This window comes from Trachurus trachurus (assembly GCF_905171665.1).
Source record: "Trachurus trachurus genome assembly, chromosome: 21".
Taxonomy (NCBI): Eukaryota; Metazoa; Chordata; class Actinopteri; order Carangiformes; family Carangidae; genus Trachurus; species Trachurus trachurus.
The window spans coordinates 143824-162950 of NC_139899.1; the positions used below are offsets into that span (position 1 = coordinate 143824).

A 19127-nucleotide genomic window follows, 5' to 3' on the forward strand; every position below is an offset into this window, starting at 1 on the left:
ACATTTTCTTTACTGTAACAAAAAATAAAAACTTGAAAGCCAGTAAATGGGGTCTTGACTTACCCTTCACGGAGAGGTGTACAGCACTTAGGGTTTGCCCTGCAGTGTTTGATGCAGCACAAACATAAACTCCATTATCCTTTTGCTTACAGTAGAGAACTTTAAGTGTGAAGTATCCTTCTCTGTCCTCATATAACAAATAACGCCTTCCAGACAATATCAGCCTGCCGTCTTTCCTCCAAATTATCTCTGGTTTGGGTTTACCAGTCACAAAGCAGCGGAATTTGGCATGTTTGCCCTCTGTCACCGCAAACATTTTTACTTTAGTTGACTTAGTCATGGTGTCGTCTTTGAGTCGGTTTGACACTTGCCTACCACTCCTCTGTTTTCCTTGGTGGGTTTTCCAGTGGCCATTTGTGTAGCCATTACGATTTCCATCATCCTCATGTCCTGGCCCTGCATCAACAAGCAAAACAGCCCCTGCCAATGCTTCTCCACATTCATTTCTTGCTTTACATGTATAAACACCACCATCTGGTGCGCGAGTCTTAAAGATCTTGAGCTGGAACCATCCACCATCCTGGTAGCCCACACTGAAATGTGTACTTTCAAATATTTCGTTGAGTTTCCTGCCATCCTTTTCCCAGACAACCTCTGGTCGTGGGTTACCCCAGAGCTTACAAGAGAAGACGGCATCTTCCCCACGTCCTGCGCGAGTTGAGAGTGGCTTGATGAGGAATCGTGGCTTATTTTCCTCTCGTAGTTCCATCTCTTGTGCCTCACCTTCCACCCTCAGGGTGGCTGCTGCATATGTTTCCCCAATACTGTTCTTTGCTTTGCATATGTACTGGCCACTATCTTCTGTGGTCACAGCTGAAATGATAAGATTGTAAACATTTCCATCCTCAAAGACCCTGTATCGTCCATGCGGGTCAATCTTTTCGTTGTTTCGCTCCCAAATAACTGCAGGCCTTGGGTCGCCACCGATTTGACACTTAAGGACTGCATCAGTCCCGCTCTGCACCACCACAGGTCTTGGATAGGCCAAGAATCGTGGTGCACCACCAAACACATCCATTTCTGCGTCTTTGTGTCTTTGACTTCACCTTAAGCAGTCCAGGAGATCAACAAGTAGCAGTTATGTATGTGGCTAAGATGGTCCAACTTCTGCAATGCACTGTTCTGAAAAGAGAAATGACAGACATTACTTCCACATCAAACAGCTTGTGTTTGAGATAAGACATATAGTGAAACTAATTTATCAAAATATCCATCTGCTAGACGCATCATTCAACCCTATATGAAATATATTTTGAATGGAAAATAAAACTTCTATCTTTCATACGCTCAGTTTCAATCCCTTTAACATGCACATGTTTCATCACAAATGGATGGTCTGATGAACTGAATTAGATCTGTCTGCATGAGAGAAAAACATGGGCTAACAGAGAGAGAACAGCCTAGTCCTATTGCAACAGCAGCCACAACACATAGCCAGTACAGCTGGTGCTGTATTTCAGTGGGAAAGTGCTTAATATAGCAAGCCCTAAATAAAGACCTGCGAGGGATTGTGTGTGTACGTGTGTGTGTGTGTGAGTGTGTGTGTGTGTGTCAGGTATCACAAAGACAGCTCTGAAACCCGCGTGCTCACACAAACACCGGCTGAAATCATAGTCTGCCCACCCAAGAGACCTTGCAGTCAAAATATGCAGAGCCCCTATCACACCCTTTGTTGGCAGCTCTGACAGGGAATTCCTCATTTTAAATGTCACTCTTAAAATTGTTTTTCTTTTATATCCATTAATACATCGGTTACACTTAGAGTAGAAATTTTGTTTGCGCTAAATGCTAGTGTTTGTTATTCCCTCTCTCCCTTTGAAATTATACTCTCCTGTGACCATTTGTGCAATTTCATCTTTTCACTTTCACTTAAAAGTTCTCCTTAGTGAGCTGTTGAACTTAACACAATATATTAATCAACTTAATCTGCTTGAATCAAGTAAATGTTGACTATGCTAAAAACTAATGTTTTAAAAGTGTCCGAATTGTCCACACTATCAAAAGATAATTTTGTTTGAAGGATTGTCATTATTGGAACATTTAATAGCAATATACTGTGAATAATAAGTAGGAATACAGTTTCTGGTTGGATTTTAGTGGCTATTTCATTAGTGCTGTCAGGCCTTATGTGAGATTGACATCTAAAATAGAAATCAATCCTTTTTTGATATGTGAGATATGTGAGATGGATATCTAAAATAGAAATAAAGCCTGAATTCTAATTATTTTACTAAACATTTCACATGAAACATAATTTGTTCATGTTATAAGAGAGTTAGTTTTAAATAGCAGCTTTTACATTAAAATTTAACTGAATGTTAATGGGAAACGGTTTGGTAAAATATTTTAAAACATTACATATAGTGCGTGTTTCCTAAACGTTCAAAGTTGCATAAAAACTCTTTTGCATGATGAGATGTTTTATTAACATAGTTTGGACATTGCGTTGAAAGTCTTCAGTATTCCCTGTGGAGGTTTAAAGAGAGGAGATTAACCCCTGTGTTTACTTGTCTGATTTAATTGGAATGACCTTTGCCCCTTGTGAAGCGGTGCTGTGTACCCCTCATATGACCTACCTCGCTTCAGTCGCCAGGAACGACCGTCAACATACATTCCGTACTTGCAATCTCTCTCGTCGAGTTGAGAAGCAGTGCCACCCGTCTCCTGGAGGCTGAGTAATGTCCCAAGTTGACTTCAGATTCAGACACATGCTCTCCTCAAGCAACCCAAGTTCCACTCCAACATGTCTGTCCAGTAGAAGGGAGAGAAAGAAGAACTTCAGTATCCACACCGGCTTCCCGTTCAACGACTTCGGAGTGGTCCCCCAATCTCTGTGTCGTTCAGGCCGTAGACACCCCAAGTGTCATTGTTCGTGGAATACCATTAAATGCTTTTGCAGCTGCTGCTGTCCCCTAAAAATACTGGCTGCCTCGATGACAGCAGTGAAGATAAGTCAGACACTTCCATTCACTTGCCAGCAGGGGCTAAAGATAGTTCAGGTGGCCAGTGTGGGGGAACTGCTTAGCTTACTTGAGGCTTTGCAATAAAAAAATCTGAGGAGAGGGGCAAGACTTCTGTCTCAGATAATATGAATTTCAAATGTTTCTCATTCACAAGTTACACACTGGGTGTATATACAATGGGGGTCTAAATAAATACAATATTCTGATGTAGATTCAACCTAACATCTCATATCTAATATAGTACAACCTCAGCTAATGTTACTACAAAACCTGAATCTCTGCAAGCGAGAGTACTGTATGTGCTAAAGCCTTTTTTTTTGCCAATATAGTAAATATGATGTTAAAATTGCTTAATATTGATTTGCAGATACAGCAAAACATTTTTAGTACTTCAAAGATAGAGTATGGTTAGGTCTTATTCAGAGAAAGCCTAAATTGGGCCATCTCCTTGACTTGACATTTTACTACGTCAGCATATCAGAGAGAGTTGGGTAGGTTCCAGGGGGTTACCCCCTTCACTATTCCTTAGCTGTGAAGGGTGAATGCAGCCTTCCTTATGCTGAGGCTCCCTACGCTGTGTGAGAAGAGGGTGTCACACCAGGTGCCAAAATCTATCTGGTCCATCCGAATCCAGCATCCAAAACCTTTTTTTAACAAATAGTAAATTAATCTGTTCTATCTCTGTCTCTGGTGCAAGAATTTGGAATAAGAAGCCAGAGTTGTGTTGAGTCTGCTTGTGAGCTTTGGGAGTGTTGCCTCTGCTGTGGCCCATGACATGGGGTTTTCCCCAAAGCTGGGTCTGCTGTGTCATGTAAATGGGGCTACAGTTAGGCTAATTTTGCTATCGCTCTTTGCTAGCATCTTGGCTACTATCTGACTAGTGACAACCCAGCACTTTATTTATATTTAAGTCTTTGGAGGAATTTGACAGATCAAAGTCTCTTTATGAGTGGGAGCACTACTTCAAACAGCATGTGAGGAAAAGTTGTGTGTGGGTTTTGTTGATATGGAGGAGGAAGTTTGAAAGGCTGAAGTCAACAGGTTTGATGAATGAAATGAAAAGGAAAATCTACGTATTTGAGCGCCAGTCTGGTTTTCATCTCACTTTGAGGCTGGTAGTTGGAGCCAGCATTAGCTGCTGGTGCTGCTACTAGCTGTTGATGGTTGATTTGCATGATGGGTAATGTAGGCACCAGGGTTTCCTAAGGAAGAGGAATGTGTAGAATGAAAAAGATTTTATCTCTGGCTCCGCTGCAACAATTTGGACCATTTTAAAACCAAAAAACAAGAAGGACAGTAACTATTGGTACATCACATGGCTGAACACACAGCCCAGGCAGAGACCTGAGTGTTGTCTGTATTTCTGTTGAACAGCAACCTACAAATGAAAATTAATGCACTCTTCACCAAAAGCTACATGCACACTAATTCATGTGCCTTGGTATCATACACAACCACTCCCACTTTTATACAGATGTAGCACAATATGGAGAACATCTTGTTTAGGGTCTCTCCTTAATGGCAGCAAATGAGAAGGACTTGGCCATTTTACCAGTCAGTTTGCATATGAAGACAGAAACTGATAAATAAATTAAATAAATAAATAAATACAGGGAAAATCCATAAACATAGATTGGCCCTGCTTGTATGTAATCCAGCACAGTTTAACAAAATCAAATACTGCAAGATTTTTGACTGATTTTTTGTTTGTTTTGTTTTTACAGTACCAAACCTGGTTTGATACTACTGTACTCAAATCAGTATCACCAGTTGACAATGACATTTCACCTTATTTTTAAGTAGGCAGTATTTCATTGTGTGCCTTGTAGAAATAAGGCCTGGACAGCACGTGGAAGTGTGTGGTGCTGTTGTGTGATTGTGAGCCTGGGCCTCAGCGTGGGCTGCAGTGTCTCTTCAGCTGTTTAGTGGCTCCAAAGCCCCACAGTCCTTCCTCCCCGATTTCAGCTGTTGGAAGTAATCTGATATAACTCAGATCCCTGTTGCTGGTTATGAAACGTTTTGTGCCTCCAACTGAGTACCAACTTAAAGGGTTGTTAGGTTATCTGAAATTCATTTTTCATGAATGGAGAAATGTTGTATCAGAACGAAAGAAAAGAGTTTTTAAATACATACGTATGGTTTGTCTTAAGCTACTTATATACATTGCTACATTGATATTTGTTGATCTGGCTCTAAGGTCATATTTCTGAAGAGGTCAATACTTTTCTATAAAAGAAAAACAGAAAGCATTTATGTTTTTATCATGTATCTGGAAAATGCTTTCTGTCTTAATGCATTTGTTTTTTCCTAAAATGCTCAGTCATTTTAATTAGAACAGTTGTGAGCTGGAGTGAAATTATGGAAAAACAAACCAGGGTCAATCCGCCAACAAACATCACAAGCTCAGTAAATCACTAGACTAGAAAAGGGTGTGAAGTTTTTAAATCCAACCAGCGCTGACAGGATCGACAGAACAACCACCTGCTTACAAACACTGGTTCATCAGAGAACAGACAACACTAGACTGCCTAGAAAGCACTGTTAAATTTGGCCCACTCAGAACTATCTATCAGTAGAATCTAATGCAGGTTGTGACCTTTTGTGAACAATAGCTGAGTCAGAGTGTTTATGCATTGATTACTGAGAACTGCAAACCTGACATATGATCAGGTATATGTATGTGTTGTGCACTGTGAGAGGTTAGCAGTATTGAAATGCTGCTGTGAACAGAGCAGCATTACTTTATGTCTGTGCTGTGTGTTCCTGGACAACTCAAGAGTTTAGGGATATTCCTACCCCGCTGTGCTCATAAAATTGTAAAAATGATGTAGTGGGCCTCCTGCCAAATAAGTAGCATTACCAGGCATCTATTTCAAAGTCAAAATAAAAGCTTGGAGGGCTAAAAGCAACCATAAATCTTAGTAACCTCTCAGTGCTTAACCCTTTAAGGGAAACTGCACACGCACACGTATACTTCAAACCCCTTTTGAAGTTAAAATCAAGACTACATGTTTTCTTTATGTCTCTCTTGAAGCTATGTCCTGCGGACTGTGTATCATTGTGGTCAGGTGGAAGTGGCCTTTTTACCCTTTATACCCACACACTGACGTTTGTTATCATTCTCTGAAGTTTTACAAAAGTTCCTGTAGTGATAAAATTGAATGAGAAAGCATTTTTAAATAGGAAAAAAATATAATTTAAGTAAAAAACAGGAGAAAATGGTGAGCATGACCGTTATACTGTCACACTTTGCCTCTTCAGTGATATGAGTGAAGGATGCCCTGTTAGTCTTCCTCTTTGTGCGAGGACTGTGACCCTGCTCTCTCTAAGGTTACACTGCAACACAGCATTTAACAGACAATTTTGCCTTTCTTTTCCCTGACACTGGAATGTGAGTAAAGCAGACATTCACAGAGCTGTGGACGTGTTCAGACAGTAGCCCGCAGGCCTGCAGATACACCGACTAATACAGCAGAGTGTTGTACGTATAGCACCACAGGACTGAACCCAGTGCCTTGTCCTGTGATAACAAATGTGCTCAGAGATGGCCGTAGTACTGAGGAGGGCATCGAACTGAACGGATAAGTTCAGGTTTTAAACATTTTATAAAACTCTAATGCATACAATATGCACTAATAAATTATTTTAGTCTTCTGTCTTGTTTGTGTCAGAGGAGATAGCTTCTCAGACTGGTTCCACATTCAGGAAACAAACATGTGATCATTTGTCTGAAGTGTAACAATAAAATTATGGAGTTTTTACATCCAAGTCCTACAAAGATGAAGAAGACTCCTACACAGAGACAGAAACAGAAAGAGGAAAATTTAACAAAAGCAGTGTACCATGATAAAAATGTCAATGTGTCGTCAAACACAGTGACTGTGTGTACTGTAGGTCAACAGCAGTGCATCAGGAAGTCCAGCCTTACCCCTTCAGGTCTTGAAAAGAAAAGCAACTTCATCCTCTGGTGGCCAACGTGTGTAAGTGCAACATGCCACAGATCAGTTCACTGCCTTCCTTTTCGGTGCCAATAGCATGAATGATTACAATTTTAACATGATTTCATTGTTATTTCAATATCTCAGAGTGAAAGTCAAGTAGCCTAAGTGGAAAAAGTTTGTTAAGTTAAAAGTTTGTTTTGTGTCTTCATCACTTGATGCACATTATTATTTTGTTAATTAAACGTGTTTTAATGATTTCAAACTTTCAAGATTAAGCTTTGGGGTTTGGGATTAAAAAATGTGAACCACAACAATTAATGTTAAAATGATCAAGATGAGCTGAGCTGACTCAGTTACCGTTGATGGATAAGATTATATTTATTAAAGAAATAAAATAAAAATAAGAACAGAAAAAAGTTTCTTCACCAGTGTCTTTCTCTTAAACCAAAGTAAACAAGCCTTCAGTGTGACTGCATGTGGTCATTATGTTGCCAAGTCCAATCTTGTGAGCCCACTCCTGGAGAAAGAAAGCAGTGACAGTGAACACTAAGCATGAGTGACAGAAGATTTTCCGGTGGAAATCTCAGGTTTACATAGTGGAAGCTGCAGTATCTCATCCATTCACATTCACTCCAGGTGAAGTCAGCAGGGAGGCGTAGGGCTCGTCAGGCTTGTCAGAGGAGACACCAAATATTTCCATCACGAGGACAAGGGGAAATAGCAAACAAAAGAAAAACTTACAAACGTAAATATTTAATTATATATATATTTTTTTACTGATGATAATATTTGCATGACACGCATAGGTGCAGATCCCCCCCCACCCCTCGCACCCATCTGAAAAACATTAATGGTCCCCCCCAATAAAAATACCTTAACATATTTTTTAGAACCGTTTAGCAGCATAACTGGCATTGTAAAAACATCATCAGTTGGTTTACACAACTTGGTTAGGGCTTTATATTTTGATATTCATCCATATCAATTAATCATGCATAAAGTAGTCCCATACACTGGGAGAAAAGGAAGATGGTGAGAAGAATTGTGGATCTGGGTGAGTTGGAGGGAGGTGAAAGATAAGAACGTGAGTAGACATTACATGCTGGCTGTACCCTAAACATTATGATTTACTAATATAACAGTTAAGTAAGCAGTGATGTGCACTGTTGGTTGACCCCCCCCCCCCCATCCTGACACCGGATCTGCAGCACCCCTCATGACACGTGTCCAAGAAAGTTAAAAAAAAAAAAAAAAAAAAAAAAAAAAGTGCTTCGAGGTTGAAACGCTGTTGAACATGTTGCCTTTAGGACCTGGCGGAAGTCGCCGCTGTGAGCCGGTGCAGGTCACCTCTCTCCCTCTGAGCAGAGCAGAGCGCTGCGTCTCCATCAGCTGTTCAGCAGCAGCAGCGGTGCTGGACCAAGAGAGCTGTGCACATTTCTCCAGCCCCTTACCACCGTCCAGTCCATGTAGGTTTACCGTTCCACAGCAGGGAAAGAAGAAATGAAGATGAGGTACTTTTTTTTGTTCTTCTTCAATTTTGTTGAAACTTTTTTTTTTTCTGTAGCTGTTACTGAAGCGATGAGGTTGTGAGTGTGACTTGTTGCTGCTACCTCTGCAGGTGTTCTTCGTGGCTGGAGCGCCTTGTCTGCTGCGTCCTTATTCTCGTCAGCCGAGCGGCAGCGCAGTGGCCAGGTAAGGGCGAACACACTGAGTCATGACCGTGATGGGACTTTATAGCATAGTCCACTTAACTGCAGTCACATTTGTAACGTGCATAACGGTCTTCAGCTGGGCTACAGTGTGTGACAGTGCAACTTGGTGCTGCATTGCTAACAGTCGGTGATGGATTGTTCACTGTTAGAACTCAGTGGGTCGATTTGCTTTCTGGGGCCCTGCTGCCCAGTTTGGCACCAGTCTATGGGAACAGAGGAGTCATGGTAGCAGCTGACCAGTTTGATTTTTTTGTATTACTAAATACATGAATAAGGGGTTCAGATTGTTTTTTTATACAATAGAAGTTAGAGCGCAATATCTTTTGAAAAATCTCGAGTGCAGAATGTTGCAGCTTCACATCTGATGGTTAATTCCTGCTGAGCTTTGAGGATGATGTCTGCTCACCGGTCTTTTCTTTGGCTTAGGTTCACTTCTTGTTCTTTCCTCCTTAAGACTCTTTCACAAGCTTTTATGTGCCACTTAACTGAGCAAGTAGCATGGCTGCTAAAAGCTGCAATGACACATGGTTATGATTCAGTGACAGAGCATGGCGGTGTGTCAATTCCCAGAGGGACAAAGTGGTTTTGAGACTGTCTGCAGCTTTTTTTCTAAAAGTTCAAAGTCTGCAGTGTTCAGAAACATGGCTGCACCTCACCTTTGAAACAGGCTTCCTCTCCCTCCTGAGTACTGACCTGTTAACCTGAATGACTCAAGTCCAGCTGCTAACTGGTATCCTTCCAGATGTTACAGTGTCAGTGATTTTTGTTCTGAACAAGAGGCAAAAACAAAGAAGCATTTCTTTGTTACACAATTTTGAAAGCCCATAGGAGCCGCTCAATGAAAGAACTCTCTTCTCTTGCTGAATAATTTATCTCTGAACCTCACCGACATTTAATTTAGTAAACGTACATTTGAGGAACTGTGTAGCTGTCAGACGATAGGGAGAGGAAACTGAGAGGATGTCAATTAATATTTGATCATCCATGATCACCAACAGAGAGATGATGCAGCATTTTGGGAGCTTTGATGGACTTATTGTCTTGTCTTTTGTAACTAACACATCACATCCCAGTATTAAAACAAGTTTGATCAAATATTGCCTGAAGGGGTAAAAATATTTGGAAGTTGCTCTTAAACGACATGACATTTCCACAGGAATGCTGTCCTGTCTGTGTGTGTCCGGGCTGAAAAGGCCTGCCACTCTGTCTCAAGACCGCTTGCCTTTGGTCGCCTGCGACATGGTTGAATTAGGTCTGATTCATTCCCAGTCCCTGGCTGGGTCAGGAATCCCTATTGTCGTGTGATCTTTGACATGCACCCAGCATGGTTTTTGCCTGAAGGGAGCAGGACGAGGTTGGGGGAGGGGAACGGCTGTAAGGGGACACCCCACCGTGCCATTTAGTGGCTGAATTAGATGCCACATTAAAAAATCACAGCTGGTTTGAGGTTTTCTCCTTTTCAGAACAGGGACATGTTGGCCAGAGGAACAGGAAAACCAAAGTGGTAAATGGAATAGGCTCACACAGTGCAAGGTATTGATTACCCCGCCTGCACAAAAAATATATACATAGACTATATTTATTATGGATTTCTTTTCTCTTTTTTTTAAATAAAGATTGTCAGTCACTTTTTTGACTGAAATGGCTCCTGTGAGTTTGTCCAAGTTTCGATAATGCTCGTGTTGTAGTTATCTGTGATGGAATAGTCTGGAGTAGATCGCCCTTTTACAAACATCTGTTGACATGTCAGACACTGTATCACTGCAGAATTTGCAGGAAAACATCTGCTTCCATACAGATGTGTCCTGAAAAATCTGAACTTTCTTGCTTTTTTTTTTTTTTACGCAGTTGCATGTTGCTGCAAGAATTAGTTTGGCTCTTTATCAGTCCTTGACAAACTATGCTTTTTACTGTCACTTTAAAATATTTACCCCCCCCCCCCTCCCCTGGCTTCTTGTTCTTTAAATTGTAGATCTGGTTTTAAGTTTTGTGATCACACTGTGGTTTTCAAAAGTAATCAGTTGTTAAGTTTTATATAAAGTAGTGCCAAAGTATTAATTGCCTTTTTAGTTAAGTGAATTTTTGTGTTAAACTTTAGCCATAATACATAGAGCCAAAAAAATACATATTTTGGTAGAAGATATGGACAATCCATCAGGTGGATTTACATAACAAACTTTGCACACACATAATTCTTATAAAGCGTATTTTATTACTCATTATACAATGTGCAATGACATCTGTCTACAGCACATAGGTACATAGGACATCTTCACATTGTGTCATTTGCAAAATTAGAAACCCAGGTTGTGAGTGGAGGACATGAAGGAATGCTGATCCCCTAAAAAAACACATTTGTCATTAACTCCAGACTTAATGTACACTAATCTGTGAAAGTCCACCGCTTCAACAATAAAAGTCTGTTTCTCTGTGGTGAACAGCCATTGGACCGGTGCCTCTGTTAGGATCATTGTAACTCTTAAATGAAATAAATGGAGCGACTGTGCAGAGATTCTGTTGACTCAGTGAACCTTGTGATGGGTAATCCCTGGATTTCCTAGTATGTAAACCTATTTTTTCATGATGGACATCTTTGGAGGTTCCCATATCAAAGTTTGAAAGTTCAGCCACCATCAAGAAAGGCCATTAAACCCCTGAAGGAACATGGTTTATATCTTTTGACTGTGGAGCCTTGTTTGTGCGACTTTCAGTGCAATCTCATGTTAGTGTGGGGTCGTGGGTGGGGGTCAAAATGTCAAGTGGATGTCTGGATATCCCTCTCTGGCTTCTCTTTTTCTGGATTTTACACAAGGAACTGCCCCTTGATGCATTCATGCAGATACACGTGCCACTGCAGCTGCTGTCAATCACTAAAACACAAGTCAGATGGAAGTTAACTGCTGATAAAATCAGTCGGAAGTTTCAGATACTTCAGTAAAGGTCTAAACATGCTTTTAGAAGACACTTTGGAAACATTCAAGGTAGCATATCGCCTCGTGAAGACAGTCACAACAGTTCTCAGAAAGTTCTTTCAAGCAAAGGGATTCAGACCTGGGCTGCAAAGTGGATTTATATGAGAAACACACTTGCTAAAGAGGCTGAAAAGGAAATCTACACTTGGTGTCGTTTACGTTAATGTAGATGTGTTTTTATAAGAAAACCGTGGTGGTCACATCCTGCTTTGATGACTTAATTCAGCCCATCTGGAGCTCGCAGTGTATCTGAAGGGTTGTATATCTGTCCTGGACGTCTGAAAATATGGCCCAGTTTGAGAATTACCTCTGTGTCACCAGACACGCTGTTTGAATTAGAGTGCATGTACATGAGAAACCTGATAGTCAGTGTGACTGGTGCTTTGTTTTAAATATTTTTTTTTTACACTTTCTCTTTGCCGGGTGAATATTTTGTATTTTTAAACTAGGGCTGCAACTAACGATTATTTTATGTTTATATTGATTAATGTGTTGATTATTTAAACGATTAATCCATTTGTTGTTTGGTCGATTTAATGCTAAAAAATGTTGAAAATTATCAATCAGTGTTTCCCAAACTACAAGATGATGTCCTTAAATCTCTTGTTTTGTCCATATTCAGTTTATTGTCATAAAGGAACAAAGAAACTCAAAATATTACATTTAAGAAGCTGAAATCAGAGAATTTGGACTTTTTTTTCTTAAAAACAACTATCCAAACCAATTATATTATCAAAATAGTTGATGAGTTATTTAAGAATTAGATAGATATAATATTGTTTGTTTAATTGATTAATCGCTGCAGCTCTATTTTAAACCTCAGTGACATTTAAACCATTTCATAATCATGCTTTTAAAGTTTATTTTGAAGAAAACGCTTCTACACACACGCATACAGAAAATAGTTTTAGACACATCCCAGACACACGTTTATGTAACAATGACCTCTATGACCTGTGACAGAACCTAAACCAGTTACCTGCTGCCTGTGTATATAAATGTCACCTAGACAAAGGGCTACATCCCTTTGATCCCACACTTACTCAGGTTGTGGTTGTTTCATTATGTGGTGCAGAAGGGAGGAGGTGGATTTGGCCGGAGTCCTAGAACAACCTCTATCTGGCAGACACCTGAATAAACTGAAGAAAAGCATTAATGGCTCAATGGCAGACTTATCATAACTTAACATGCTTTATCTTCACTTTGACAGATGGACAGTATGAATAGGATGAAAGCTGTTTGAGCAAAAATGACCACATGTCAGTAGAGTGACATGACATAGAAACCTGGTATTGATTATTGAGGTAGGTTTGTCAGTATGTCCATGTCTGACAGATAAGAGCTTTACTCTGTGTATGTTTTGTATCTGCGATCCCCATCATCTTTTCCGGACAGAGCATCCTTTTGAATGTTGCTGACAGCTGTTATCCGTATTTTTATGTGCTCCCACCACTCAGTGTTTCAGGTGCGCTCGGCTGTTCTCTCATGATGTCCCTGATGTCAAAATGGCGGGTTGACAGGAGCAAAATACAGAGGGACATCGTAATTACTGCTTATGTTCCAAGAGAAGAGTATTTGTAGGGCCACTTGCTCTGTACACCCAACTATCTCCAGCACTAATGGCACACTGAGTGCCCTCTTACCTCTCAGCACCTCTTTCCTGTTTGCGGTCAAACCCTCACTTATTTGCTTGTCTTTCCCAGCCGACAATCCAGGTAAGAGTTAGTTGAAGGTGTGAAGCCTTACTCTGCAAATAACAGGACTCTGCAGTATATGCAGGTTTTTCTTTAAAGATCTAAGCATTGAGGAGGATTGACATGCTTATGCATTACCAGCATGCCTCATCCATCTAGAAATGCACATTTTAAATTGTACAGTATTTATGTCAAAAATATCAATTCTCAACACTTGGATAAAGTAAATGCTCAATGCTTTATACATGCAGATGCACTCTGTGACATCATAATACATCAGAGAGTTGTGCTGAGAGCTTCATGTGCAGATTCTGCTTCCATTGACTTTACAAAAGTAAGGTACTGAACTTCTTCATGCACCAGACCTCATGATCAAATCTGTGACAGCTGAACATATAACAGTTGCATTGTATGTGCTGTAATTAACCAAAAAAGAATGACAACAACAACAACAAAAAGTCTATGTTGACCACCCAGACTCGTCTGGTGAAAGTTGTTTCGCCTCTTTAGAAACCATAACATTCTACTGTTACTCTTTGTGGTCAGTTTGTCAGCACCGTGGGCTGTCGCCTGGGTGAGCACCAGTTTCCATGGCCACCAGGTGCAGATTTTTCCACCACAAAGCCGTATTCGGCTGTAAGCAAAGGAAACCGGATCCATCTACCTGGCACTTTGTCCCAGTCTCCAGCTTTAGGGAGTGTTCACTTGTCCTTACCAACAGCCTGCTGAACACAGGGAAGCATGAAACTAGAGACCCCCACCCCCCAACCTCCACCTCCAGCTCCACCTCCACCTCCACCCATTTACATTCTCTTGTCCTTAGAAATCTATACCATCAGCTTTTTCAATCTCCATGCACCAGGTCTGGTTCGGAGTGACAAAGACCGAGCAGACTGCTCCGTGTCTCTAGTTGTGATGCGATCCCCTGACATTATTGTTGGTACCTTTCAGATTCATACCTGAGAGAATAAGCATATTTGAAGTGTCAGATGTGAACACTGTTAATACAAGCCCCAGCTACCACCCAATGCGGGTTTTTTTTAAATGAATGAATAGACCATTCAGCATTTCATGAGGCCCCTCTCGGGAATGTCATTGTGCGTTTCCAAACCTCACTTGCCGTTATATTCCTCTTTTTGCTCTCATGTCTTCTTATCTTTCGATTGACTCTCATGATGTGCAGGCTGCTTTTCAAGGCATCCTTGAATTCCACTCATTCACCCGTCCTTCAAGAGCTGCCATGTCTGTAGGCACTTCTCTCTTTTTTTTTTTTTTTTTACCCCCTAACAAATCTCACACCATGGGGGTGTGAACTGAGGAGAATCCCATGGGATGGGGAGATTACCATCAAGCCTTGAGCTCCTGTGACAAAAGAGGGATTTGCTGAGTCCTGTACCTCAGTCCTCTGCTCTCGTATGGTCTTGCGGGAAGTAGGACTTTGGGCGAGGTAAGGGATTTGATGACATGGACTGTCTTCACTGTACCTGTCAGTTACTGAGAGCTGAACCTTCCAGGTGCACTCTCTATTGGATGTAATGTTGGTAGTAAAATAAAAAAATGTAGAGAAAGAGGTGAAGAAAGGAACAGGGGTTCCTGTTGTTGCCTATTGCATCTCCCAGTGTTTTTACTGCATCAGAACTTAAGTGCCTCACAACACCAAACTATTGTGAAGAGGATCTTAGTAGAGACATCCCATCATCTCCTTCAAACTATTCCTTTTTTATTTTGCCTTGAAAGAAAGAAAAGAAATAATGGACAAACAAAAAACAAAAATAAATAAATGCGTTAAAAAAAATAAAATTACACAAAAAAACAAACAAGCAAAAAAACACTCCACCCTAAACAAAAAAATGAATATTCAGCTAGGCTATATCCATTTGTCATTGACCAACAAAGTATATGCGATTAAGTAAAGGTCACCCAAACAAATGCCAACAAAAAGAAAACCATAATTCTGAACAAATATACACCTCCAAACAATAATTTAAATAAAACATATATTAGAATAGGCAATAGCATGAGACCAAATAGATAATGTCTCAAGTTTTGCACCATTACCTTTGGCTGTAGAGTTTTCCAACAGACAAATATCGTAAAACAATACAACCCAGACTTTATTCATTACAATACTTGGTTCAAACCAACTTTTTAGAATAGTCTTTTTTTGCAGCCGTTGAGGCAGCAAGAATGATTGGTTTCTGTATAACATTTGGGTTGTAACCAAAAAGCCAAAGGGCCGGGCAAAATGGGAGATGTTTATCCAACAGATCTGACAGTGTTTGAGCGACGTGGACCCAAAGAGTTTTTACAGTTACACAATCCCAAAACATATACTGTATGTAGGTTCTGACTTTTTGAATAAGGACACCTATCACAAAGATCACTGGCAGTCAGAGTCAAACTATTCCTTGATATTGTAGTGAGACAGAAGACTTAGGCCCAATCCCATTTCACCCCTTGGCCCTACCACTTACCCCTACCCCTCCGTTTTGCGCGTTCACGTGTAGGGGTAGGGGTGTCCCAATCCCCGTCAGGACAGAGGGGTAGGGGGAAGTGGTAGGGCTACATAGCCCTCCAAACGGAGATTTTTCAGAGGCACACTCCAAACGGAGGGGTATGAAAAGTTTCCCAGAATGCATCTTGCGGCAGCCGGCAGCGGTGGCTGTAAAACGAAAAGCTGTTTTATTTCTCACTGTAGCGCGGTTATTATCAAGTTTTAATATTTTTTCTTGCGAGAAAGTAACTGTTTAGGTCCCAAATGTGCGGTTAGTTTACCCAAATGACGGCGGGTTAGAAGTTTGCTCCGACGATTTTTCGGAGAAATGAAGCTCCAGGAGGAGCGGCTCCTCACAGAGGCAGCAGCCGGTCTGCAGCGCTGCTCCGCCGGCCAAATTACGTCCTCGTCCCGGTCCCGCCGGGAGAGAAGGCGGTCGTTAATTAACTTATCCGCGGGTTTTTAGAGGTTTACCACCGGCATGTTAAATTCTTTTCAGCATTTAAATGTTGGTCTCATTGATGAAATCTGACAATTGTGTCAGTAACATTAGTTTATTTGGATGAAAAGTGAAGCTTCATGTGTGTATCAGACAGAGGAGCAGGCAGCGCTGCCTCTGGGCTCTGTGTACATAAATCACCACATTTACATCAGCAAATAAATGTTTTACAATGAACTGATCAGCCTGCATTACGTTTTATCTTATTTTATTAAGTTATATGGTACACGGCTATTTGCAAAAGCTCGCCGCATCAGCTTACGTAAAAGCCAGTGAGACTACGTGATGACGTATGTGATTGTTGAAGGGGTGTCCCAATTCGGAGGGGTTGACTTTCTACCCCTACCCCTTGTAGCTCCGTTTCAAGGGGCGAGGGGCAAGGGGTAGGGGAAGGGGTAGGGGTAAAAAAGAGAAATGGGATTGGGCCTTAGGCTCTTGCTGTATCATGTGCTGAGCTTGGATCTTTACAAAGCGAACGCTTCGGTTGCTCATAACTTGGAAGCTGCTAATTGTTGTGTGAATCATGAGCATGCAGACAATAAAGGGTGCCCTCTATTCAGTCAGTGGTTGTTATGGGCCAGGTGGCACAGTGCCATCCATTGAAAGGTTTAGAAAGGAGGAACATAGGCCCAACCATGGGGACGTTAAATATTTAGAGGTCCAGTGAAAGATTTGCAGGGCTGTTCATCTACTGAGACAGTGGCATTAACAGTCAGGGAAACGAGCTGGAAAAGTCTGCAGCCAGTCTCCCTTCCTCATTGGCCACTCCACTGGCTTAGACGTCCTCTTCAAATACAGTTACTGCCATGTTCAGCAGAACCCTGGGGTTTCACAACTCCACTTTATAACCTTATTATTTGGACCCGTTAATAGACTTGGCTGTGTAAAGTCTTTTTAACCTTGGGTCTCCTGCACTGAATGTGTCTGCCCACATTAAAGTCAGTCAGAAGAAGAGGTACGAGTGCAAGAGACTGCAAAATGATTAAAGATGTCCGTGTCTGTCCAGGCTGCCCTAAGCTGTAGGGGACTGATTTCTTCTATCATTGGGGCGCATACTGTTGTTTTGTCTCTTAAGTAGCCACGTGTCTATGCAGAAGGTGTTTCAGCTGCATTTTCCAGTCTATGACTATATATTTCTTTGTGTTTGTATCATTCATTTATACATCAGATCAGAGGAGGAAGCTGTATTTGAGAAGACATTCCTGGACTTTATCTGCCATTTGTGTTTCCATACTATACTTAGAAACTAAATGTTTTCAGTTGTTTGCGGAAGTGGAAGAATAAGTTTAGTTTTGACAAGAGACCTGATATAGTCTCAGGTACGACTTTTCTCCCTTAGATAGACTTTATAGGCCATACTCTGTGATTGTGGAGTCAGAATATTTTTCAGCTGGTTCACTAAGTTCATTTGTTTCATATCAGGTTGGGGCAGCAGCTCACCAAAGCCCCATCACGTGGATTGTAACATGCCTTTGCTAGGCTTAAGCTGAAACGGAGGAAGACCATGACCTGTGGGCTTTTTTTCTGCTAAAGAACACATCGAGGGGAACAATGACGGCCAGCACCCTGGACCCTAGTCTGGCCTGGACTAATTGAGGGCCCTGATATTGTCTGGCCGATGAAAGCCCTCTTTGTCCCAGTTACTGCTCTTCATCTACTGTATCTTTCAGGCCTCTGATATCCCCATACGCATAACGTCATTCCTCTTCAGCTATTGTCTTTCATTCATTACAGGGGATTAAAGTGTCAGTTGAAGGTGAAGCATAAGCCGCCCCAACTTTATTTGGTGTGAGGTATTTGGAAGTGTTGTGCCACATAAGCTAAAGGTTTGTGCCCCAATCAACACCCCTGGTAGAGGATGAGACTTTTGGTCTCCCTCAAGGGAGTCATCTGAGGGAAAGGTCACAGTTCACTTCTGTAGTCAAAATATGTGAATTATATGTGATTATTGGTCAGTTGCCGGGTAACTGGCTACAAAAGGAACTAAAAGAGCTGAATGAAGACTCTCAGTTGTGGACCTCTGTCAAATATGGTGACAATTTTGAGCACCAATTGAAATTGAACAAACCGTGATTTATTTTGGCCACTCAAAATACATTTCCATATTAAATTGTCCAGTTCAGGGTAGACAAGTGGGTGATCACATACCTTACTTTATCTCATTCGTTTGACATCATCAGTCTGCTGATGTCAAGGGTCTGGGTCCGTGATATCCCCCCAGTGCAAAGAGGAAGCTTTGTGACAAAAAATAAGTGTTGTACTCCCCCTTTCATGGTAGGATTTACTGTCAAAGTGTTGATCTGCATTGACATGTTCTTGAAGTGCTTTGCAATGCTGAAACTCAACACTTGAGTGAGGCCTAGTGGGTTCAAAGAAGCTGCAAAAGGACAAAGAGACTGGACAACAGACTGATTCAACAATCTGCCCCTTACGCAAACTATAGTTGGCGCAAAAAATGAGCTGTTCCTATACATTCTTTCCACATGAAACCCGCCTCTTCACCGGGGGATGTCATTTAATTATGCATTCAGCAACAACATCATTAATGGATGGAAATCCATTCTTGGCTTCTGAATGTTAAGAGAATATGTATATGTATTTGCACCCTTGCCAGCATTTTAGCTGCTTCATAAACCTCAGGCCAGTGTGGGCAGGTAGAATGTGTGCACTCAAGGTGAACATGAGGACACGATGGACCTTTAAAAAAACAAATGAGTGAAAGAGTTGAAATGGCATAATATAGTATAAATATCACATCTTCAAAGCTTCTTCTTTGCATTTTCCTCCCATCT

The 19127-nt window shown here is 41.2% G+C and overlaps 2 protein-coding genes across 18 annotated transcripts in view; one reads left to right on the forward strand and one right to left on the reverse strand.

The window, feature by feature from the left end:
* The window catches only part of obsl1b (obscurin like cytoskeletal adaptor 1b), a 35966-nt gene extending 33004 nt beyond the window's left edge, over positions 1 to 2962 (reverse strand). For all 17 annotated transcript variants that reach the window (XM_083996217.1, XM_083996214.1, XM_083996223.1 and 14 more), the window contains exons 1-2: positions 2637 to 2962; positions 64 to 1182 (exon numbers count right to left, since the gene is read on the reverse strand). In XM_083996217.1, the coding sequence (XP_083852343.1) occupies positions 64 to 1078 (1015 nt within the window). In that variant the 5' untranslated portion in view covers positions 1079 to 1182; positions 2637 to 2962. The remainder of the gene's footprint in view (positions 1 to 63; positions 1183 to 2636) is intronic.
* Positions 2963 to 8597: 5635 nt separating this feature from the next.
* The window catches only part of col18a1a (collagen type XVIII alpha 1 chain a), an 83459-nt gene continuing 72929 nt past the window's right edge, over positions 8598 to 19127 (forward strand). The window contains exon 1 of the mRNA XM_083997178.1: positions 8598 to 8656. The gene's annotated coding sequence lies outside the window, so the exon portion shown is untranslated. The remainder of the gene's footprint in view (positions 8657 to 19127) is intronic.